We start from the raw sequence: 19,596 nt of genomic DNA on the forward strand, positions 1-19,596 counted from the left end.
GAGAGCAGGCCGAGGGGAGGCCGGGTCCTCCTCACTCATACGCCAGCCTCTGTTCAAGTCCATCTACTTTTGTAGTGTAGCCTCTGCTTAGCTAGCGATACCAGTTTGTTTAATGATTTTTAAAGTTTGTCCTGTTTCACTACTACTCGGGCGGAGCCATGGGGGACAGCTAGTCTATCTATTATAATAAAAAAATCTTGGGTCGAGATGTGATCTTCTCGGAAGACACTTTGACATCCCGCAAGACAAGGCAGTGAGACAAAAGGACAGCTGCTGTACAGGCTTTTAAATGATCGACGCACAGCGCGACAAACAGAACACGCAGCTCGCCAGCGGCAGCAAGCCAGCAGCTGATCCGTCCGCATCTCCTTAGCCTGCTTTCAGCCCCCCCTTCACAACACGAGCGGCAGAGATGCTTTGAGCAGGGTTTCAAATACAAACAGTTAAAAATACACAAATTATACAAAGCAAAGCCTAAGAGCCAAACAAACGTGCTGTTCTGCAAGACAGGTATGAGTTAAAATAGGGATCTGAAGAAGAAATGCGAGTCAATAACAAAAACAAATTTAGTCAAACTAAAAAGAAAAGCCTAAATCAGGGTTCGGTAACCTTTCAGTGATGTCGTGCCGACCCTATGTTATAAAGTTATTCTGCGTGCTGACATAATTCTACTGATTTTGTTATATGTAGTATCAAAATTGGTCCGATAATAATGGGCTTCAAAGGTAGGTTGACCGTGGAGTGGGGCTCAATACAATACAATACAATACACAGAGCAGAACACAAATAATCCTCAATAAAAATAACAACATTACAAGTCTTGTATCTGGATGCTGCCAAACTTGTATTTGAACAAGCAGGTAAAGAAAATGAATGAACAGTGATGTATATATCTAGGGTTCCGAGTTGGACCCCTGGTTTGGCCACTGTGTATATTGAATTTTCATGATCTCCATTACTGCATGTGAATTTTCTGCCTCAATCCCCTCCTCGCTGGGTACGAGTGGGACTCTGCCTTGCATTAGAGAGCCAGGACCTTGGTGCCATCTAGTGGACACACTAGACTACAGCGTTCAGAATCAAATCTAGAGGCTTCATTTATAAAACAGTGTGGATTTGAGCACAAAAAGTATGCACATTATTGCAGCATGAAGAAAAACAGAAAAATGCATAAAAGAAACAGTCAGGTTTACATAACCTGGCATATGCATATTTCTACACAATGCACCCTTTATACTGAAAATCACAGTCACCGTGTAAATGTGCGTACATGAATGTGACTTGAATGCCATCTTAAAACATCCATATATGAAGCATGTCAATCAGCTTCATAAATATGCAATTGTGATGCTGCAGAACTTAACTGGCTGGTAGAGTACCCACACCCCAAACCCAGCCCACCCATCTGATGCATGAAGACCCTGCATTCAAAGGAATTTGGCTGTGCTCTGCAACTGAGTGAGGAGGAAGATCATGCCTGGGATTACAGTGCCTCTACTCTGCCTTCTAGGGGGTTAGGGTGTGCAGCAATGTCTGAGCGGGTAGCCACAATTATCTGGCACATGTAATGACATAACTGCTGCTACAATAAGTAGTACAAGACACATGACACACTGAGGGTTCGGACTATTACCTTAAAAACAAGCTACACACCACGGATAGCACCCATCATGTCTGTCCAACCTAATCTGCCAGGTTCACCCACCCAGGTCATTGAGCCACAGTATTTCTCAAGTCTCTCTGGCATCACAGACGACTTGTGTGTTAATGGCATATCACTGCTCACAATTAGCAAAAGCAGCTTCATTCTCCCTATGTGCCTTTATTGAAACATGAGTGCAGTAAACTGCTCCGCTTACGCCAGAACCAGACACAGCTACAAATTGCCTTTTTATGTTGGCAAGCTGTATGTATGTATGTAAATGTATGTACACCCACACCATACGGAAACTGGATGTAGCACCAATCAGTCAGTTAATGGTTTCAAGCACAATGGGCAAGAAAAAGTGAAGCTTGGTGACATATTCCTAACCTGTTGGCCAGTTCCTGGGGAAAGTGACAACAGGCAGCTGATATAAACTGACAAATAACCAAAAAAGATCTTCAGTGTAAATACTCAAGTTTGGGCCTGTACATCATTCATCACTTCCATCCATCCATTATCCAACCCGCTGTATCCTAACACAGGGTCACGGGGTCTGCTGGAGCCAATCCCAGCCAGCACAGGGCACAAGGCAGGAAGCAAACCCCGGGCAGGGCGCACGGACACACACACACCAAGCACACCCTAGGGACAATTTAGGATCGCCAATGCACCTAACCTGCATGTCTTTGGACTGTGGGAGGAAACCGGAGCACCCAGAGGAAACCCACAGAGACTCAGGGAGTACATGCAAACTCCACACAGGGAGGACCTGGGAAGTGAACCCGGGCCTCCTAACTGCGAGGCAGCAGTGCTACCCACTGTGCCACCATGCCGCCCCATCATTCATCATCATTTAAAAAAAAAAAAAGGTATAATTTCTACCAAATAGATAACACACAACACGTTACATTTAAGATATTCCAGCTCTCTGCACATTTAGAATCCTCAGATTTATACTTGATGTCATTTTCATGAGGAAATACATTAAAGTATGCATGTTACATTTTACAGATAAGTCGTTAACTTCATTTAAATAATGAACACTGATAATAATTACACATGTTGTGTTGTTATGGTGGCAGAGCGTTAGCGCTGCACAAGGCGTCACGTCCCTGCCCGGAGCTTGTTTTCCTGGTGGGTTTCCACACTGTGCTTCGGTTTCCTTTCAAAGACATTACGTTTTAGGGATTTGGAGACGCTGTATGTGTGTGCCTGTGTTCACCTTGCAATGAGCTGATGCCCAGTCCAGGGATTTTATTTCTTTCTCATGCACGATGCTTGCTGGAATGGGCACATCCCTGGATTTATGGATGTAATCATTAAACATCCTTTTCAGAGATATTGTGGCAAAGTGTCCTCGAATTTGATGGATGTTTCAGGCAATTCACAACACAATGAAACTGAATGTTTTCTCACCGTGATGATATCTCACACTACCAACTGTTGGAATCTGCCAGATTTATGTAAAGTACGCATGCAAGTATGAACAGTATAACACTTGTGTAGCAGTAGTGCCCACTGGAGCACTCGTCACGTGAAGTATAAACCAGGCATTAGTTATGCCATAAATAATATCACAAGCTCAAACCTGCCAACACATGGCAAACTGTTATAACACCTTGCATAAGCTTTGTGCTATGTGTTTAAAATTCCAAATGACATTTCTCCAAAGAATGTGGACTTTATATAAATTATTTTTTAAAAAAGTTAAGCCCATCTTCAAAATAAAATACTTATTAAAATATATAAAATTAACCATAACAGTATTATAGTAACCTTTTCTAACTGAAGTTTATAAAAGTACATATACAGTAAGTTAGTTGTTCTCAAACACAGTCCTGCGGACCTTTGTGCTCAGCTTTTTATTCCCAGACAGTGATTTCTCTCATTTAATTAGCTGAACTTTCTTCTGATCTCTTACTTTGCATTAAAAAAAGACAGCCGTACAATTTTTATATTTACAAGACATTTAAAAATAGCTGTTTTTTTCTTATTAATTTGCTTTTGTTCTGTGTTGCTTGCTACCTTAATTGGATCGTAATATAACAGTTGACAACGAGCAGAGCAGACACCCAGGTAAATGACACTAAACACTGAAAGGCTGCACCTACTTCAGCATCATACCCAGTACTCAGTAGTAATAATGGATTAAATAACCACAACACCTGGAAAAGGACAATGGAAATCATAATCTTGAAGAAAAATCTGAAATACCAAAATAAAAATTAAAAAAAAAACACTAAATTATTCCCATGTGGCATAGAAAAATAAACATTCTAATAAAAGTTTTCCAAACTTAGTTTTGTAATTTCTACATTCAACCCAAGACAAAGAAACTGTTGAATAACTGCTTGCTTAATTAGGCTAAGAGTCCAATTGAAAACAGACCTTGCCTTCAACAAAAACCTGCAGCCAAATGGGTTGGTTTGGAGTTGGATATAAATTAATTTAAAACTTACAAAAAACAAAGGCAGAACACTGTTACCTACTCATTTTATCTAAATTCACAAACTATCTAAAACACTTTTTTTCTTTCAATATAAATTTGACATGTGATAATATACTGAATCTGCTATTATAAGCTAATTTACACATTTCCATTGAAGTAAGACCCCCATTTCCTAGATATTATTCATCCATTTCCTAAACCTGCTTTATCCTGATAGGATGTGGTTTATCAAAACCTTATCTTGTTTGTCCTTTACACAAGAATGTTGCACATCTATCCAGAATTATGAAGGCTGTAGAAACAATAAACAAAGAAGAAAAAAGTTAATACCGATTTCCACAATAAGAGACATCCCCAAAGTTTAAATGCCTCTCTTAAATAGCAGGTTTAAACTTTCCACCAGTAAACGATAATAATGACAATTCTGGGGTAAACTGGATTGAGATGGTGTTTTTAATACTCAAATTTGCAATTAGTTTTAAAAATGTTAAAAAAAGACAGCATCAGTTCTCAGAATTTTCATTTCTGTTTATGATAAATTCCTTAAAGTCAAGAAAAATTAGAAATGTCATCTTTATTGCTTTGTGTGATCATCTTCACTCCATACTTTACCACCTCTTTCCGTCCCTTTGAGTGTGTTTTCCAGGATACAACCCAGTCCATGCACTTTGTTACTCAGTCTTCTTACGTACCAAATCTATATTCTATCGAGTATTTATAGTAGATTCTGGAATAATATCTGCAGCTGTGTCCTTCAACTTATCAAGAAGGTATAAACTGACTGGCAATGCATCTATCCTGCAGAATTCCAGACACTGGCATGAGGTATATAAGCTGTTATGGAAGAACATGGGGACTGAAAACACTGCTAAATAACATCATATTGGTGGTCTCATCTTTTGCCCATTATATGTTGTTTTTACATGTGACGGAATTAGGACTGGTAAGTTCAAAATGATAAAATAACTCAATTACAATATCCAACAGGGTTTATACTATATAATGATCCTAAGGCCCCAAATCCTTTCCATCTTCAGAACTTATTCCACCAAAAAATCTCTGCAATGGCTCAACACACTAATAGTATTTTATATATGACTCCCTTTCTGTATCGGTTGCAGCCAATGTGACCAAATTGGATAAGGCAGCAGATTATAGCCTAATAAGCTGTGAGTCAAACTTCAGATAAAATATGTCACTGTGTGATAGTTAACGAGTCAATGCATCTTCCAGTGCTCCCAATATAGAAGTATGGGCACTCACATTATTGTTGTCTGCCAAGGTGTTGTAGTTGATTTAAGTTAAAGCATCAGCTAACTAAGTATAATGTATCAAACACTTTTGGAGTTTGCTGGTCAGAGCAGCATTCAGAGCTTGACCTCTGTGAAGAGCACAACATCAAAAACCACAGTTACATTTTCAAACCTCCTTAAAACAAGTAAAGAATATACAGAGGCAAATTTAAGCATCCTTTAGGAAAAAAAAAATATATCTTGCATACAAATAAGTTAAGCACTTCAGACATTGCAATATCTATTTACAGTAATAATTCAAATCAAAATATTTAACATATTTAACTAGTCCAGTACTAATCCATCCATCCATCATCCAATCCGCTATATAATAACTACACGGTCACGTGGGTCTGCTGGAGCCAGTAGTCCAGTACTAATGCAATATAAAAATAAAGTATTATATACAACAGTATTGCAAAGTTATAAAATGAAAAGACAATACTGTTGAACATGTCTCTTTAACAACCAGGAAAAGAAATGAAAGTCTCAGGTAAACTTAATCTGTCATCATATTAAGTAACTGGATTGGAGACTTTTCAGCTTTGAGTTCATGCTTGATGAACTGTCAATCTTTCAGACCAGCATCTATGCTGAATGAGTAAGAAATGATATCAGGACACCTGATCAAAGCTTCCTTCTGAACTCCTAGTGGTGTCTGTAAATCAGACACTTGAAAGTTGAGGATATCTATGTCAGAGGCACCAAACACTGCATTTACTTTGACTCTTTCATACATGGTGAAGTGAACATCTTTTTTCACCATGGCCAGAAGGCTGCGTATGTACCGCTCTCTTAGAACTGTACGTGCCTTCTGCTCTTCAACGAACGTTGCTGAGTCCACTGCAGAATCTGAGGATGAGATTGTGGTAGGACAAAGTGCCAGGTAACGTTCTGAAGTGGGATCAAACCCACGACTGCTGCCATCTGGACCACGAGGCATCCGTAATACACACACTGGCTTCATTGCTTGAGCCTAGTAGACAAAATGTAAAAGTATAATAAATAAATAAATACACACATTTATATACATATAAAATGTATATATACACATACAAAACAACTTAAATACAGAAAATAAGTATTTTTATTAGACAGAAATCATAAAAACATGTAAGGAATGATTACACAGAGAAATATGGGGTATTTGACGTCATCCAAGAGTTTCCAAGGTGACTGAAGGTAAACCGAAATCGACATTTGTCTGTAATGCAACAAGAACTTTTTTTCTATGATTGTTTTTCACATTGTTTGCTACTGTCCAGGGTTGGTCACTATTGGGTCCCGTTCTATTAAAAAAACAATGAAATAGCTGCCCTTTAGCAGTCACTGTCCTTGTAATCAATTGTCAGTTTTCAGATACAATCAGGAGAGTAAACCTCAAAGAAAAAGTAAATGAAAAAGACGACAAGTTAAGCACCCAAACATATGACAATAATTCTTATAAATGTAAATCTAAAACTAATGCTCTTTACTGGTTCCAAAATATGAATAAAAATCTGATTAAAACAATTAGATCAATTAAAGGTATAAACAGCTCAGCGATTGTGAAACTGGTTGGAGCAAAAATCTTCAACCACAGGAGGCCCCCAGGACTATTTAGGACCATCCCTTCATTAGGTTAATGCTCTACCTCATCAACTCAGTAAGTTGAGAATCCCTGATCTAGAAGATGGTTTAAACATAATTTCAGCTTCTTTGTAAAGCAATTTCTGAGGAAGATGAAAGCGAAAAGCACAAAATACAATCTCTAATAAACAGGGCTGATATAGGCATGTTGTTTTTAGATGCATATAGGGACGTGACAACTATGGAAATGTTCTTTTGAACACAGAGCAGCACCCCAAAAGACACATAATCAATTAAAAGGCAAAAATACCAATACAGAGTAGAACGTGTGTGCATGAACTAACCTAAGGAGGTTGAAAACGTGTGGCACCGACTGTGTTTAGTATTCATGTTCTCCTAATAAATGGTTGGGTTTTCATCACATTATACAAAAATACTTAAATACTACATCAGTTGACATCTTTAAAATTGGTGAGGTGTCCATTTGGATGTATACGAGTGTACCGTGTTATAAACTGGCATCTTCTCCAAGGCCAGGACAGGCACAAGTTCTGATCACACATAACTCGAAGAGTGCATTTTGAAATGGAAACGTTGAAATTAGGGGGACCAGACTTCTTGGTTTGATTAGGACAGTCCCAATATTAGGCCATACATCCCAGCATCCTGAGGAATAACTAAAATATAACAATGTGTCAGTTTTAACAACTGCTGATCTAAAAAAAGGTTTTATTGTGCAGCAAACACAGCTCAACCAACGCAGACATCAAACCACCAATCGCACAAAAGAAAAGTAACACTAGCTAGGCTTCATACAGCTGTCAATCACAACTGGTTCTTTACACTCTCAGGCAGTTTGGATGTAGCTTTAAGAGTTTCCATTTGCCAGAAAAAAAAAAAGAACATAAAGAGACAAGGATGCTAACCCATGCTGTGAATCTCACAAATCTACCATTCCAAAGACAAAATGTGTTTTCAATCAGGGGCTACAGTAAACGATTCCTTTTCTCAAACCAACACCTAATGATGAGACTAAATCTTTGTGTGCTCATGGCAAAAGTATATTTTGGTCTCACATAGAAGAATGTCAGACACTGATGACCATCTACAGTCAAAGTAAAAAGTATGTGAACCCCTTGGAATTACAGTAATCCCTCGCTATATCGCGCTTTGACTTTCGCGGTTTCGCTCTATCGCGGATTTTATATGAAAGCATAACTAAATATATAACGCGGATTTTTCGCTGCTTCGCGGGTTTCTGTAGACAATGTGTCTTTTTACTTCCTGTACATGCTTCCTCAGTTGGTTTGCCCAGTTGATTTCATACAAGGGACGCTATTGGCGGATGACTGAGAAGCTAACCAATCAGAGCACGCAGTTAAGTTCCTGCTTGCTGAATGCAGTGTTAACCAGGAAGTCTTGTCTCGCTCATTCAGCATCAACGTGTTTCGCGGTGTAAAGAGTTGTGCTCTTTTGTGTTTATCTTTGTGCATAGTCAAGCCCTTCATTATGGCTCCAAAACGATCTGCTACTGCTTCAGGGGCCGTGCCCAAGTGCAAACGGAAGATGTTAACGATTGCGAAAAGGTAAGCGTTTTGGATTTGTTGAAGGCTACGATTCTTTTTATTTAAAAAGTAGGAAAGGAATATAAGATCTACGGCCGCAGTGTCCTTTTAACCAGGGTGCAAAACGAGTTGTAAGTGGATGTAATAAGGCAGTAGTCTGGATGGAATCTGCTTTAGGGATTTGGATTGAAGAAGAATAACGGCAGTGCTACACAATCGCCTGAAGTGGCTCCTTTAAGGGCTGTAACGCTCTCCTTTGTTGTGCAGTAACCATAATTAATTTTCTACTTACAGTACTTAGTACATGTACGTACGTTTAGTGTCACTGTACACACACATTTACTGTATACTATTTTTGTTGCATTGTACGTATTTATTGCTGGAGTCTATCGTAATGGCTGTAACATATGTGATATCGGAGACACTCAATATCTTTAAAATAATATTTAGGTTTTACTGTATATAAACAGTGTGTTTATATACATAATTTCAATGAATCTTACCTAATATCTAAGAGAATACAAAGGGATTATGCTGTATAACTCTGCAGGGAATATTTATAAACAGTGTGGGAGAGTTTATAAGGGCTTAAAATATATAAAAATAACCATAGAAACATATGGTTTCTACTTCGCGGATTTTCACCTATCACGGGGTCTGGAACAACCCCGATCGAGGAGGGATTACTGTATCTATCTTTATGTCTAATTCCCATATAAAACATGGCTGTATCTTCATGTCAGTCACAATAATGAACAAACACAGTCTCCTATAACTAAAGATACACAAATTTTCAGAGAATTGTTGACCATACTGAATAAATCATTCAAACTGTGAAATTGAAGGTTGGAAAAAGTAAGTGAACCCTAAGCTAATAACTTTTTAAAAAGCTCATTGCAGTCAGAATTTTGCACACCTGGAGTCCATTTAATCAAACGAGTTCAGAGGTGTGGCCTTGAATTACTTTGATTGATAACAAACACTAAAACGTTTGAGTATTTGACAAGCAGCATATCCAGATGGGAATCATGCCTCACACAAAAGAGCAGTCTGAAGAGCTACGATCGAGAATTGTTCATCTACATAAGGCTAGAAAGGGTTACAAAGTCATCTCAAAGATTTTAGATATTCATCAGTCTACTGTTAGGCAAGTTGTCTGTAAATGGAGACAATTTGGTATTGTGTCTACTCTGCCTAGAAGTGGGTGCCCTGCCAAGATGACCCCAAGAGCACAACGCAAAGTCAGCAATGAGGTAAAGAAGAACCCTAGAGTGACGGCAAAGGACTTGAAGTCATCAGAACTGGCTAACATCTCTGTTCATGAGTCAACTATACGCAAAACATTGAACAAGAAAGGAGTCCATGGCAGGACACCAAGAAGGAAGCCACTTCTATCAAAAAAGGACATTGCTGAACGCCTGAAGTTTGTCAAAGAGCACTTGGACACTCCACAACGGTACTGGGAAAATGTTTTGTGGAGTGATGAAACCAAAACTGAACTATTTGGGAGGAACAAGCAGAACTTCATTTGGTGTAAAAAGGGCACTGCATATCAACATCAAAACATCATCCCTACAGTAAAGTATGGTGGAAGGAACATCATGAACATCATGGGCCTGCTTTGCTGCATCAGGGCATGGACAAGCGCTTGCCATCATTGAGGAGAAAATGAACTCAAAAGTTTATCAACAAATTCTCCAGGATAACGTGATGGTGTTTGTCCATCAACTTAAGCTCAGAAGAGGCTGGCTGATGCAACAGGACAATGACCCCAAGCACCGCAGCAAATCCACAGCGCAGTGGCTTCAGAAGAACAAACTGCGCCTTTTGGAGCGGCCCAGTCAAAGCCCAGATCTCAATCCTATTGAGATGCTGTGGAATGACTTGAAGAGAGAGAGCCATACACAGAAGACAACCAAAGAATATGAAGAGTTAAGGCAGTTCTGCAGGGAAGAATGGGCGAAAATCCCCCCCCCACAATGTGCAGGTCTGATCTGCAGTTACAGGAAGCGCCTGGTTGAGGCCATTGCTGCCAAAGGAGGGTCAACCAGTTATTAAATCCCAAGGTGCACTTACCTTTTCCACTACCACTGTGAACGTTGAAAGAGTAGAATTTTTTGTGTGTCATTGGCTTAAGCTCATTGTGTACATCAGTACTTGTGACTTACATGAAGATCAGATCCCTCTTTATGACCAATTCATGCAGTAAACCAGATAATTCCAAAGGATTCACATACTTTTTACTCTGACAGTACCTACTTGCCCTCCACAAATGCTATTGAGCAGCATCCAATCTTTAGGCCAATACGTTACCTCATCGACTCGGTAAGCTACCAAATGAACCTGATGTTCGCAGAAGATTATAACTGAATACATTGTGGACCACCAAGGTGGGCACCACTGTCCCAACCCGACACAGGCAAACACAGAGGCATAACTTCAAAGCTTTTTCCTTTTCTCTTGTGAGAAACACCTTCTCCATTTCCCACAAGTATAACAGTCTCAAAAGCACAAAGCACAACACAATTCTCTTCCTTTTCTTTCTCTTTTCTCCTCCACTCCTCCAGGAAAGCTTTGTCTCCTTACTCCCGGAGTAGTGTCTGCTGGCCTCTTTTATAAGGCACCTGGAAGTGCTCCAGAGGCCCGTTGACGCATCTCCAGCAGCTCTTCTGGGTGTGGCAGAAGAGCTGCCTAAAAGGATTCAGCTGCAGCACCCCTGACGGCGCTCACAGATCCCAACAGAGCTGTATCAAACTCCAACTCCCATGAAGCACTGCGGGTGTCCAGGGGGCTGCCACTTAGTGCCAGCGTGAAGGCATCCTGGCCAGGCAACGGCCCCAGATGCACGCCACAACATATAATGATGTATTAACACTCAATACGAACCTTTGAAGACAAACAAAACACACTGAGTTCCATCCATCCATCCTCTAACCCGCTATATCCTAACTACAGGGTCACGGGGGTCTGCTGGAGTTTGTCCATTATTATCATGTATGAAATGCACTGCGATATTTAAAGAACATCAGAAATGTTTATGAACCATAAACTTTAATCTTAATAAATATGTTGTTTGATGTAGACACGTGTTAATTTTCTGAAAGTACTCTCCCCAGTCCCGAACCATCTCTGATAATGGTGAGCCAAAGCAGGAATTACACAAATGACAATGGGCATGAGTTACCGCACATGCATACACGCTACGCAAGTGCCCCAGTTGGGGTCCTTGAAAATCCTCCTAAAATAAAACAATTAAAAAAAAAATGTGAATCATGCAGAAGCTGAGAAAGAACGTACAATATAATTGTTTTTATTGTTTTCTCGAACTAATGCAATGATTTTTCAAATATTTCTCAAATTATATAGTTTAACACAGCGTTTCTCAACCTTTAAGTATTTGCGACCCCAGTTTTCATAACAGTTTTAATCGCGCCCCCCCCCAACATTTTTTTGAAAGGAGCCCACTAATACCAATATTGTTCTTTTGAAATTAATGATATATCATAGATGCATATTTTATTACACCTACTTTTATTGACATTTATCTAGCTCTATACAGTATTTATTTTTCTAGTATCAGAATGTAGTTTAAGTTAAGTTTTGGTATCAATAGAGGTATTTTTCATATTTTTGATTCTTGTTTTCTTTTTTTCACAATTTTGCCCCACTGGGTTAACGTTTACCTTATTGGAGGCTGTATGAGGACTACTGGACTGAGGCTCACTAAAGATCTCGTGTATGAAGTACAATCGTGTTTGGACTCAGAAGGTATTCTGCAAAAGACATGGGGAGACTCCGAAGTAAGCAATCCAAATTACTGGCACATGGACATCTATGAGAAACTCACAGCAGGGGAGGGGGCGTGGATTAGCCCAAAAATAATCAGATGGCATCCTGGCACTGAAATCGTGCCAACGTTAGCCGTTGCAGTTTGGACACAGAGCAAAGCAGACATGCAACAAATTATACGGCAAGATTACACCACTAGCAGAAACGCGCAATTCAAATAGGCTTTCATTTGTGTACATACCACATGAGTTATCAGCTAAAACTGTGTGTTTTTAATTGTTTTCTCGAGATAACGTAGTAATGTTCTCGATGTCTCGACAGAATGAAACTTAAAATCGGATCCTGTCGAACGGCTAACACATGACAATAATAACGAAATAGTAAAAAAGAGCAAATCACGAAACTCGTGTGATATGTACATAAACACAAGCCTATCGGCAACGAATGATTTGTTGCATGCCTGCTTTCCAGTGCTGTCTGTTGCTTTGTGTCAAACAGCGACGGCTAACGTAGGCACGATTTCAGTGCCGAGATCCGATCCGATCCCACACGCCCTTCCCAAAATCTTATATGGCCATCTTCCTTGGACGATCCTCCGCCTTCTTTGCAAAATGCCCTCTGCGTATTTCATGCACATGATCTTTAGTGACCCGCAATCCAGTCGTTAACCCGTAAGAACAAAATGTCCCATTTTAAGCAGCCGAAATGCAAATAGAAACCCGACCATACGCACCTCCCTGCAATTTCATGTACATTTTTTATTTATACAATGGACGGACACACACACGGTACTCCATGGTGGAGCTCCCCCGCCTAGCCTCCGTGGAGACTTAGGTTTTATTTGAGCCTAGCACACTGGTTGAATTAATGAGTTATATTCCGTTTTGGAACCTTGAAAATTTGGTCAGCCTATACCCAACTTTCCTGGTTTGGGTTAGGTCATCCTAATCACACGGTATCCAATAATATAAACGTTAAACTATACGCTCTGGGAAACATTTCGAAGATCCTTCTCTTATCTCAAGAAAACAAAAGAAAAAAAATATATCAAGCGTCCTATCTCTGCTTCCGTAGCAACGCGGAGCTAATCAGCCAAGTCGAACAGGAAGACGACCAAAACTTAAAAAAATGAGGGGAAAAAAAAGGAAAAACATCGAGAAAATTTATAAACTGTATGACTGTACCCGTAAGCTCTTCCACATACATGATGTCAATCCTAAGAAATATCTGAAGTGATATTGTAATATTACGGATGGTAAAAACGTTTAATTAAGTAAAAAAAACTTGCGTAAACCTGCCTAGAGTTATCATTTAACATTTTCAAACACAACATTCACTAGAACCTTTGCACCTTAAAATCAAATAAAGAATGGCAACCGTTATATGACACCGAGAAAGCACACGACACTTGCTAGCTAACCTGTTACGTATAAATTCACACCGCCGCCGCCACCGTCGTCGTCTTATCTTTATTTCGAGCGGGCTGGGAACTGCAAGTGTGTCGTTGTTTGCCAACCGCCGAGAAACAGCAATTGCCGTGCGTTAAAGTTCCGCCCGCTATCTTTTTTTTGTCTACTGTTATTACGTCTGTTCAACTAATCATAACATTATATTACCAGAAAACGAACATCAAAGGTAACTCCTTTCTGATAAAGCTATACACTAGATGTGTTTTGTTTTGAATGTCGTTTTATTTATCCTAATCGAAATTAAGTTCGTTTTAAAACTAATATGAAGTATATTATTGCCACCTACTGGACTGGGGTGCAAAGTGAAGACAGATATTTTCTCGCGCACTTCTTCAGTCTTGCCAGCTGCAGACTTTCGTTCACCTCGTTTTCCTTTAATGCCAGCCCTAAGCACGCACTAATTGTCCAGATACCATCTTTTTTATATACATGCAGGCATTACAAAATGTCATTCTCACATTTACTTCATCCAATGTGGGACAGCAGAAGCCAAAGGCTAACCTACTGAGCGCAAGGCAGGAAGAGATTTGCACAGGAGGATCCCAGTCCATTGGTAGACACTGAAATTCACTTTACTTAATTCTGTTCTATTGAACTAAACTTTTGAATAAATTGATTCTTTTGCTTCGTTTTAATTCATTTCGATTCGTTTGAGTCATCAATAATATCTGGGGCCACGTTGGATAACCTTCTAAATATATAATCAAATATAACAAACTAGCTGAGATACTCAGCGTTGCCCGGGAGTAGGCCTAAAGTGTTTTTTTTAATTGTTTGAGAAAAATATAATTACAAAAAAAACAAGTTAAAAATTAAAAATAAATTAGCAAACAATGAAGACTCACTAATGTGCTTGTCATGCGGTCTTGTACGTATATTATCATCCAGTTGACCCTCATAACCGTGCAACTCTATTTCATTTCAAAAGCAACAGGGACGTGCGGTGGTGCTCAAACATAAAGAATGCGGGCAGTCACCTCCAGTTCGCCCTCTGGTGGTCGTTCCGAGTGTCAACTGAATGATAACGTGCATACAACACCGTAAGATCACCGCACCCGCCCAGAAGGGGTTGGGATAGGGCTGATTTCACAGTACAGTATTTTTAGTCGACCATTGAGAAACATGTGTACCAAGTTTTATGAAAATCGCTCCAGTCATGATGCTGGAACATACATACATACACACATTGACTTTTATATATATAAAAGAAGATTGTATATTCGGGCAGCATGGTGACGCAAAGGGTAGCGTTGCATCTCTCAGTTAGGAGACCCGGGTTCGCTTCCCGGGTTCTCCTCCGGGTGCTCCAGTTTCCTCCCACAGTCCAAAGACTGTGTTGGCTGGGATTGGCACCAGCAGATCCCCGTGACCCTGTAGTTAGGATATAGCGGGTTGGAGATGGATGGAAGATTGTATATTTAGCATGCTGATATTTCATATTGTATTACATTCTGTCCTGTTTCATTGAACAAAGCATGACACATTTAAAATGCATAATAAAGATAAGATGTTGAGAAATGTAAATGAACGGCAATTGTGCAACTCCTTCTCATGCAATGATTCATTTGGTGAATCAAATATTCATGATTTGTGAGACTCATTCTTGGGTACTCTGCGGTGGGTTGGCACCCTGCCCAGGATTGGTTCCTGCCTTGTGCCCTGTGTTGGCTGGGATTGGCTCCAGCAGACCCCCGTGACCCTGTATTCGGATTCGGCGGGTTAGAAAATGGATGGATGGTTGGATTCTTGGGTACTGATTCAGTTCATAAATCAAATAAATGTGATTTGTGACAACTGTTCTCAGGTATTGGTTCAGTTCATAAATCAGAAAATCACGGTTTGTGAGACTCGTTTTTAGGTAATGATTTAGGTCGCAAACCAGATAAACGTGATTTTAATTAAAAAAATAGTTTTTACTGAGGTTTTACAGTAAAAGTGTAAGTTTAAAAAGTACGTGCATGTAATTTCAAAGCCAAACAGAACGAAAACGTATAACGCAAAGCATACCTCTAACGAAACTTGAAACATAATTTTCTTTCTAATTTATTACGTTTTACTATTTTTTACTACTTCAAGCTTTTAGCTACAATCATAAACATTTTTCTCTCATTCTGCATGAAAACATGGGATTAAAATATTTTCTCAGCCATCTCTGCAAACTAGGGGCGGCACGGTGGCGCAGTGGGTAGCACTGCTGCCCCCCGTAGTTAGGAGATCCAGGTTTGCTTCCCGGATCCTCCCTGTGTGGAGTTTGCATGTTCTCCCCGTGTCTGTGTGGGTTTCCTCCCACAGTGCAAAGACACGCAGGTTAGGTGCATTGGCAATCCTAAATTGTCCCAAGTGTGTGGGTGGGTGGGTGTGTGTGCCCTGCGGTGGGCTTGTTTCCTGCCTTGCACCCTGTGTTGGCAGGGATTGGCTCCAACAGACCCCTGTGACCCTATAGTTAGGATAAAGAGGGTTGGATAATGGATGGATCTGTACAAACTACATTTCTCTGTTATAAAAGAAAATCTGGAAACGAGACTTTTGCCAAGAGATTTTTTCAAGTCCCATCCTCCTCTCAACCATTTCAGGTTAACGGCCCGCGCCCACAGTCCTCTCACCTCTCATTGGTGTGAATGCTTTTGTCAGACACAGTTCCTGCGCTCTTAGCTCTTATAAATTTTCACAATCAAATTGGCAAATTCTGTGGTGGGCTGGCGCCCTGCCCAGGGTTTGTTCCTGCCTTGTGCCCTGTGTTGGCTGGGATTGGCTCCAGCAGACCCCCGTGACCCTGTAGTTAGGATATAGCGGGTTGGATAATTGATGGATGGAATTGGCAAATTGGTTAAATGCGTATCAATAGACTATGCTGAAACAGTTGGTGGTAACAATATCCCGTAGAATATCTACAACCGTTAACACCGTCTGGTCTTCCACCGGCCGAATTACTGTTGAAAGGACGACGTATTGTAATGTTATTGCGTCATTTATGTCTAAGTGATGGGCTATGCAATAGGACAAGATTAGTTGTATTCAAACTTGGTCGAACAGTTCTGACATGTAAAATTGAAACAGGCGACAAGAAAGGTAATGTAGTACATCTTCTGCGGATAACATTAGAAACCAAAGGAGATCTTGATATGCCATTCTTAGTAAAACGTTAACAGTTTCCCGTTAGAATAGCTTTTGCTATGACAATTAACAAATCACAGAGACAAACATTTGAAAAAGTCAATTTATTTATAAGAGATAAAGAAATGAAATTCACTCACAGGCAGTTATACGTTGCTGGGGTTTTACAGTAAAAGTGTATGTTTAAAAAGTATTTGCATGTTAATTTCAAAGCCAAACAGAATGAAATTGTATAACACAACGAATACCTCTAACGAAACATGAAACATAATTTTCTTTCAATTTATTACGTTTTACTGTTTTTTTACTATGGTTAATTACTCACTGAACAGTGGTGCTTGAAAGTTTGTGGACCCTTTAGAATTTTCTATATTTCTGCATAAATATGACCTAAAACATCATCAGATTTTCACTCAAGTCCTAAAAGTAGATAAAGAGAAACCAGTTAAACAAATGAGACAAAAATATTATACTTGGTCATTTATTTATTGAGGAAAATGATCGAATATTACATATTTGTGAGTGGCAAACGTATGTGAACCTTTGCTTTCAGTATCTGGTGTGACCCCCAATAACTGCAACTGAACATTTCCAGTAACTTCTGCTCATTCCTGCACACCAGCTTGGAGGAGTTTGAGCCCATTCCTCCGTACAAAACAGCTTCAACTCTGGGATGTTGGTGGGTTTCCTCACATGAACTGCTCGCTTCAGGTCCTTCCACAACATTTCGATTGGATTAAGGTCAGGACTTTGACTTGGCCATTCCAAAACATTCACTTTATTCTTCTTTAACCATTCTTTGGTAGAACGACTTGTGTGCTTAGGGTCGTTGTCTTGCTGCATGACCCACCTTCTCTTGAGATTCAGTTCATGGACAGATGTCCTGACATTTTCCTTTAGAATTCTCTGATATAATTCAGAATTCATTGTTCCATCAATGAAGGCAAGCCGTCCTGGCCCAGATGCAGCAAAACAGGCCCAAACCATGATACTACCACCACCATGTTTCACAGATGGGATAAGGTTCTTATGCTGGAATGCAGTGTTTCTCGAAACATAACGCTTTTCATTTAAACCAAAAAGTTCTATTTTGGTCTCATCCGTCCACAAAACATTCTTCCAATAGCCTTCTGGTTTGTCCACGTGATCTTTAGCAAACTGCAGACAGGCAGCAATGTTGTTTTCGGAGAGCAGTGGCTTTCTCCTTGCAACCCTGCCATGCACACCATTGTTGTTCCATGTTCTCCTGATGGTGGACTCATGAACATGAACATCAGCCAATGTGAGAGGCCTTCAGTTGCTTAGAAGTTACCCTGAGGTCCTTTGTGATCTCGCCGACTATTACACCTTGCTCTTGGAGTGATCTTTGTTGGTCAACCACTCCTGGGGAGGGTAACAATGGTCTTGAATTTCCTCCATTTGTACACAATCTGTCTGACTGTGGATTGGTGGAGTCCAAACTCTTTAGAGATGGTTTTGTAACCTTTTCCAGCCTGATGAGCATCAACAACTCTTTATCTGAGGTCCTCAGAAATCTCCTTTGTTCGTGCCATGATACACTTCCACAAACATGTGTGGTGAAGAGCAGACTTTGATAGATCCTGTTCTTTAAATAACACAGGGTGCCCACTCACACCTGATTGGCATCCCATTGATTGAAAACACCAGACAACTCACAATTCAAACTAACTGATCATCCGTGAGGTTCACATACTTTTGCCACTCACAAATACGTAATATTCAATCATTTTCCTTAATAAATAAAATGACCAAGTATAATATTTTTGTCTCATTTGTTTAACTGGTTTCTCTTTATCTACCTTTAGGACTTGAGTGAAAATCTGATGATGTTTTAGGTCATATTTATGCAGAAATATAGAAAATTCTAAAGGGTTCACAAACTTTCAAGCGCAACTGTAATGTAAAATAGTTCTATTATGCATATGTAGCAATTGTCATTAAAATAACAATCTGTTTAAATTGTACATCTGCTTCCCCAAACGCGAGAGGCAGATCTGCGAAGTGGCCAGTGTGTAGCGCCCGCCAGGGAGCTGGTAAGCAAAGCGAGCCGGGGCAGAGCCCCATAGTTGTACAAAACAAACATCTGATATGTTTTAATATAAACATGTTGTTGCTGTATTGTGCTTGTATGAATGGCAAGAGAATCATTGGTGTCAGAGTTCTTATTCACTTGTAATGATTCAGTTCAGACCAGAAAGAATTGTAGCACTGGTGCCAAAGTAAAAGGATCCTCTTGCACTTTGTATGACTCTTTTATGTAGCTCACTACCCTTAAAAGGATTGCCTTGGAGATATATATATATATATATATATATATATATATATATATATATATATATATACAGTGGTGTGAAAAAGTAATTGCCCCCTTGTTAAAAAATAACCTGACTGTAGTGTATCACACCTGAGTTCAATTTCGGTAGCCACCCCCAGGCCTGATTACTGCCACACCTGTTTCAGTCAAGAAATCACTTGAATAGGAGCTGCCTGACAGAGAAGTAGACCAAAAGCACCTCAAAAGCTAGACATCATGCCAAGATCGAAAGAAATTCAGGAACAAATGAGAACAGAAGTAATTGAGATCTATCAGTCTGGTAAAGGTTATAAAGCCATTTCTAAAGCTTTGGGACTCCAGCGAACCACAGTGAGAGCCATTATCCACAAATGGCAAAAACATGGAACA

General features: G+C 39.8%; 1 protein-coding gene across 5 annotated transcripts; it reads right to left on the reverse strand.

The window, feature by feature from the left end:
* Positions 1-4,651: 4,651 nt before the first annotated feature.
* Positions 4,652-14,644, reverse strand: gemin7 (gem (nuclear organelle) associated protein 7). 5 transcript variants are annotated; one of them, XM_039768067.1, is made up of 2 exons: positions 14,624-14,644; positions 4,652-6,362 (listed from the first exon to the last, which is right to left on the reverse strand). In XM_039768067.1, exons 1-2 carry the CDS (start codon positions 14,636-14,638, stop codon positions 5,955-5,957), a joined length of 423 nt encoding a protein of 140 aa, XP_039624001.1. In that variant the 5' UTR covers positions 14,639-14,644; the 3' UTR covers positions 4,652-5,954. The 5 variants fall into 5 exon arrangements, with proteins under 5 accessions (XP_039624001.1, XP_039624004.1, XP_039624005.1 ...); XM_039768070.1 differs by lacking the exon at positions 14,624-14,644 and adding an exon at positions 14,065-14,163; XM_039768071.1 differs by lacking the exon at positions 14,624-14,644 and adding an exon at positions 13,926-13,989.
* Between the last annotated feature and the right edge of the window lie 4,952 nt (positions 14,645-19,596).

The sequence above is a fragment of the Polypterus senegalus genome, chromosome 11 (assembly GCF_016835505.1).
Source record: "Polypterus senegalus isolate Bchr_013 chromosome 11, ASM1683550v1, whole genome shotgun sequence".
Taxonomy (NCBI): Eukaryota; Metazoa; Chordata; class Cladistia; order Polypteriformes; family Polypteridae; genus Polypterus; species Polypterus senegalus.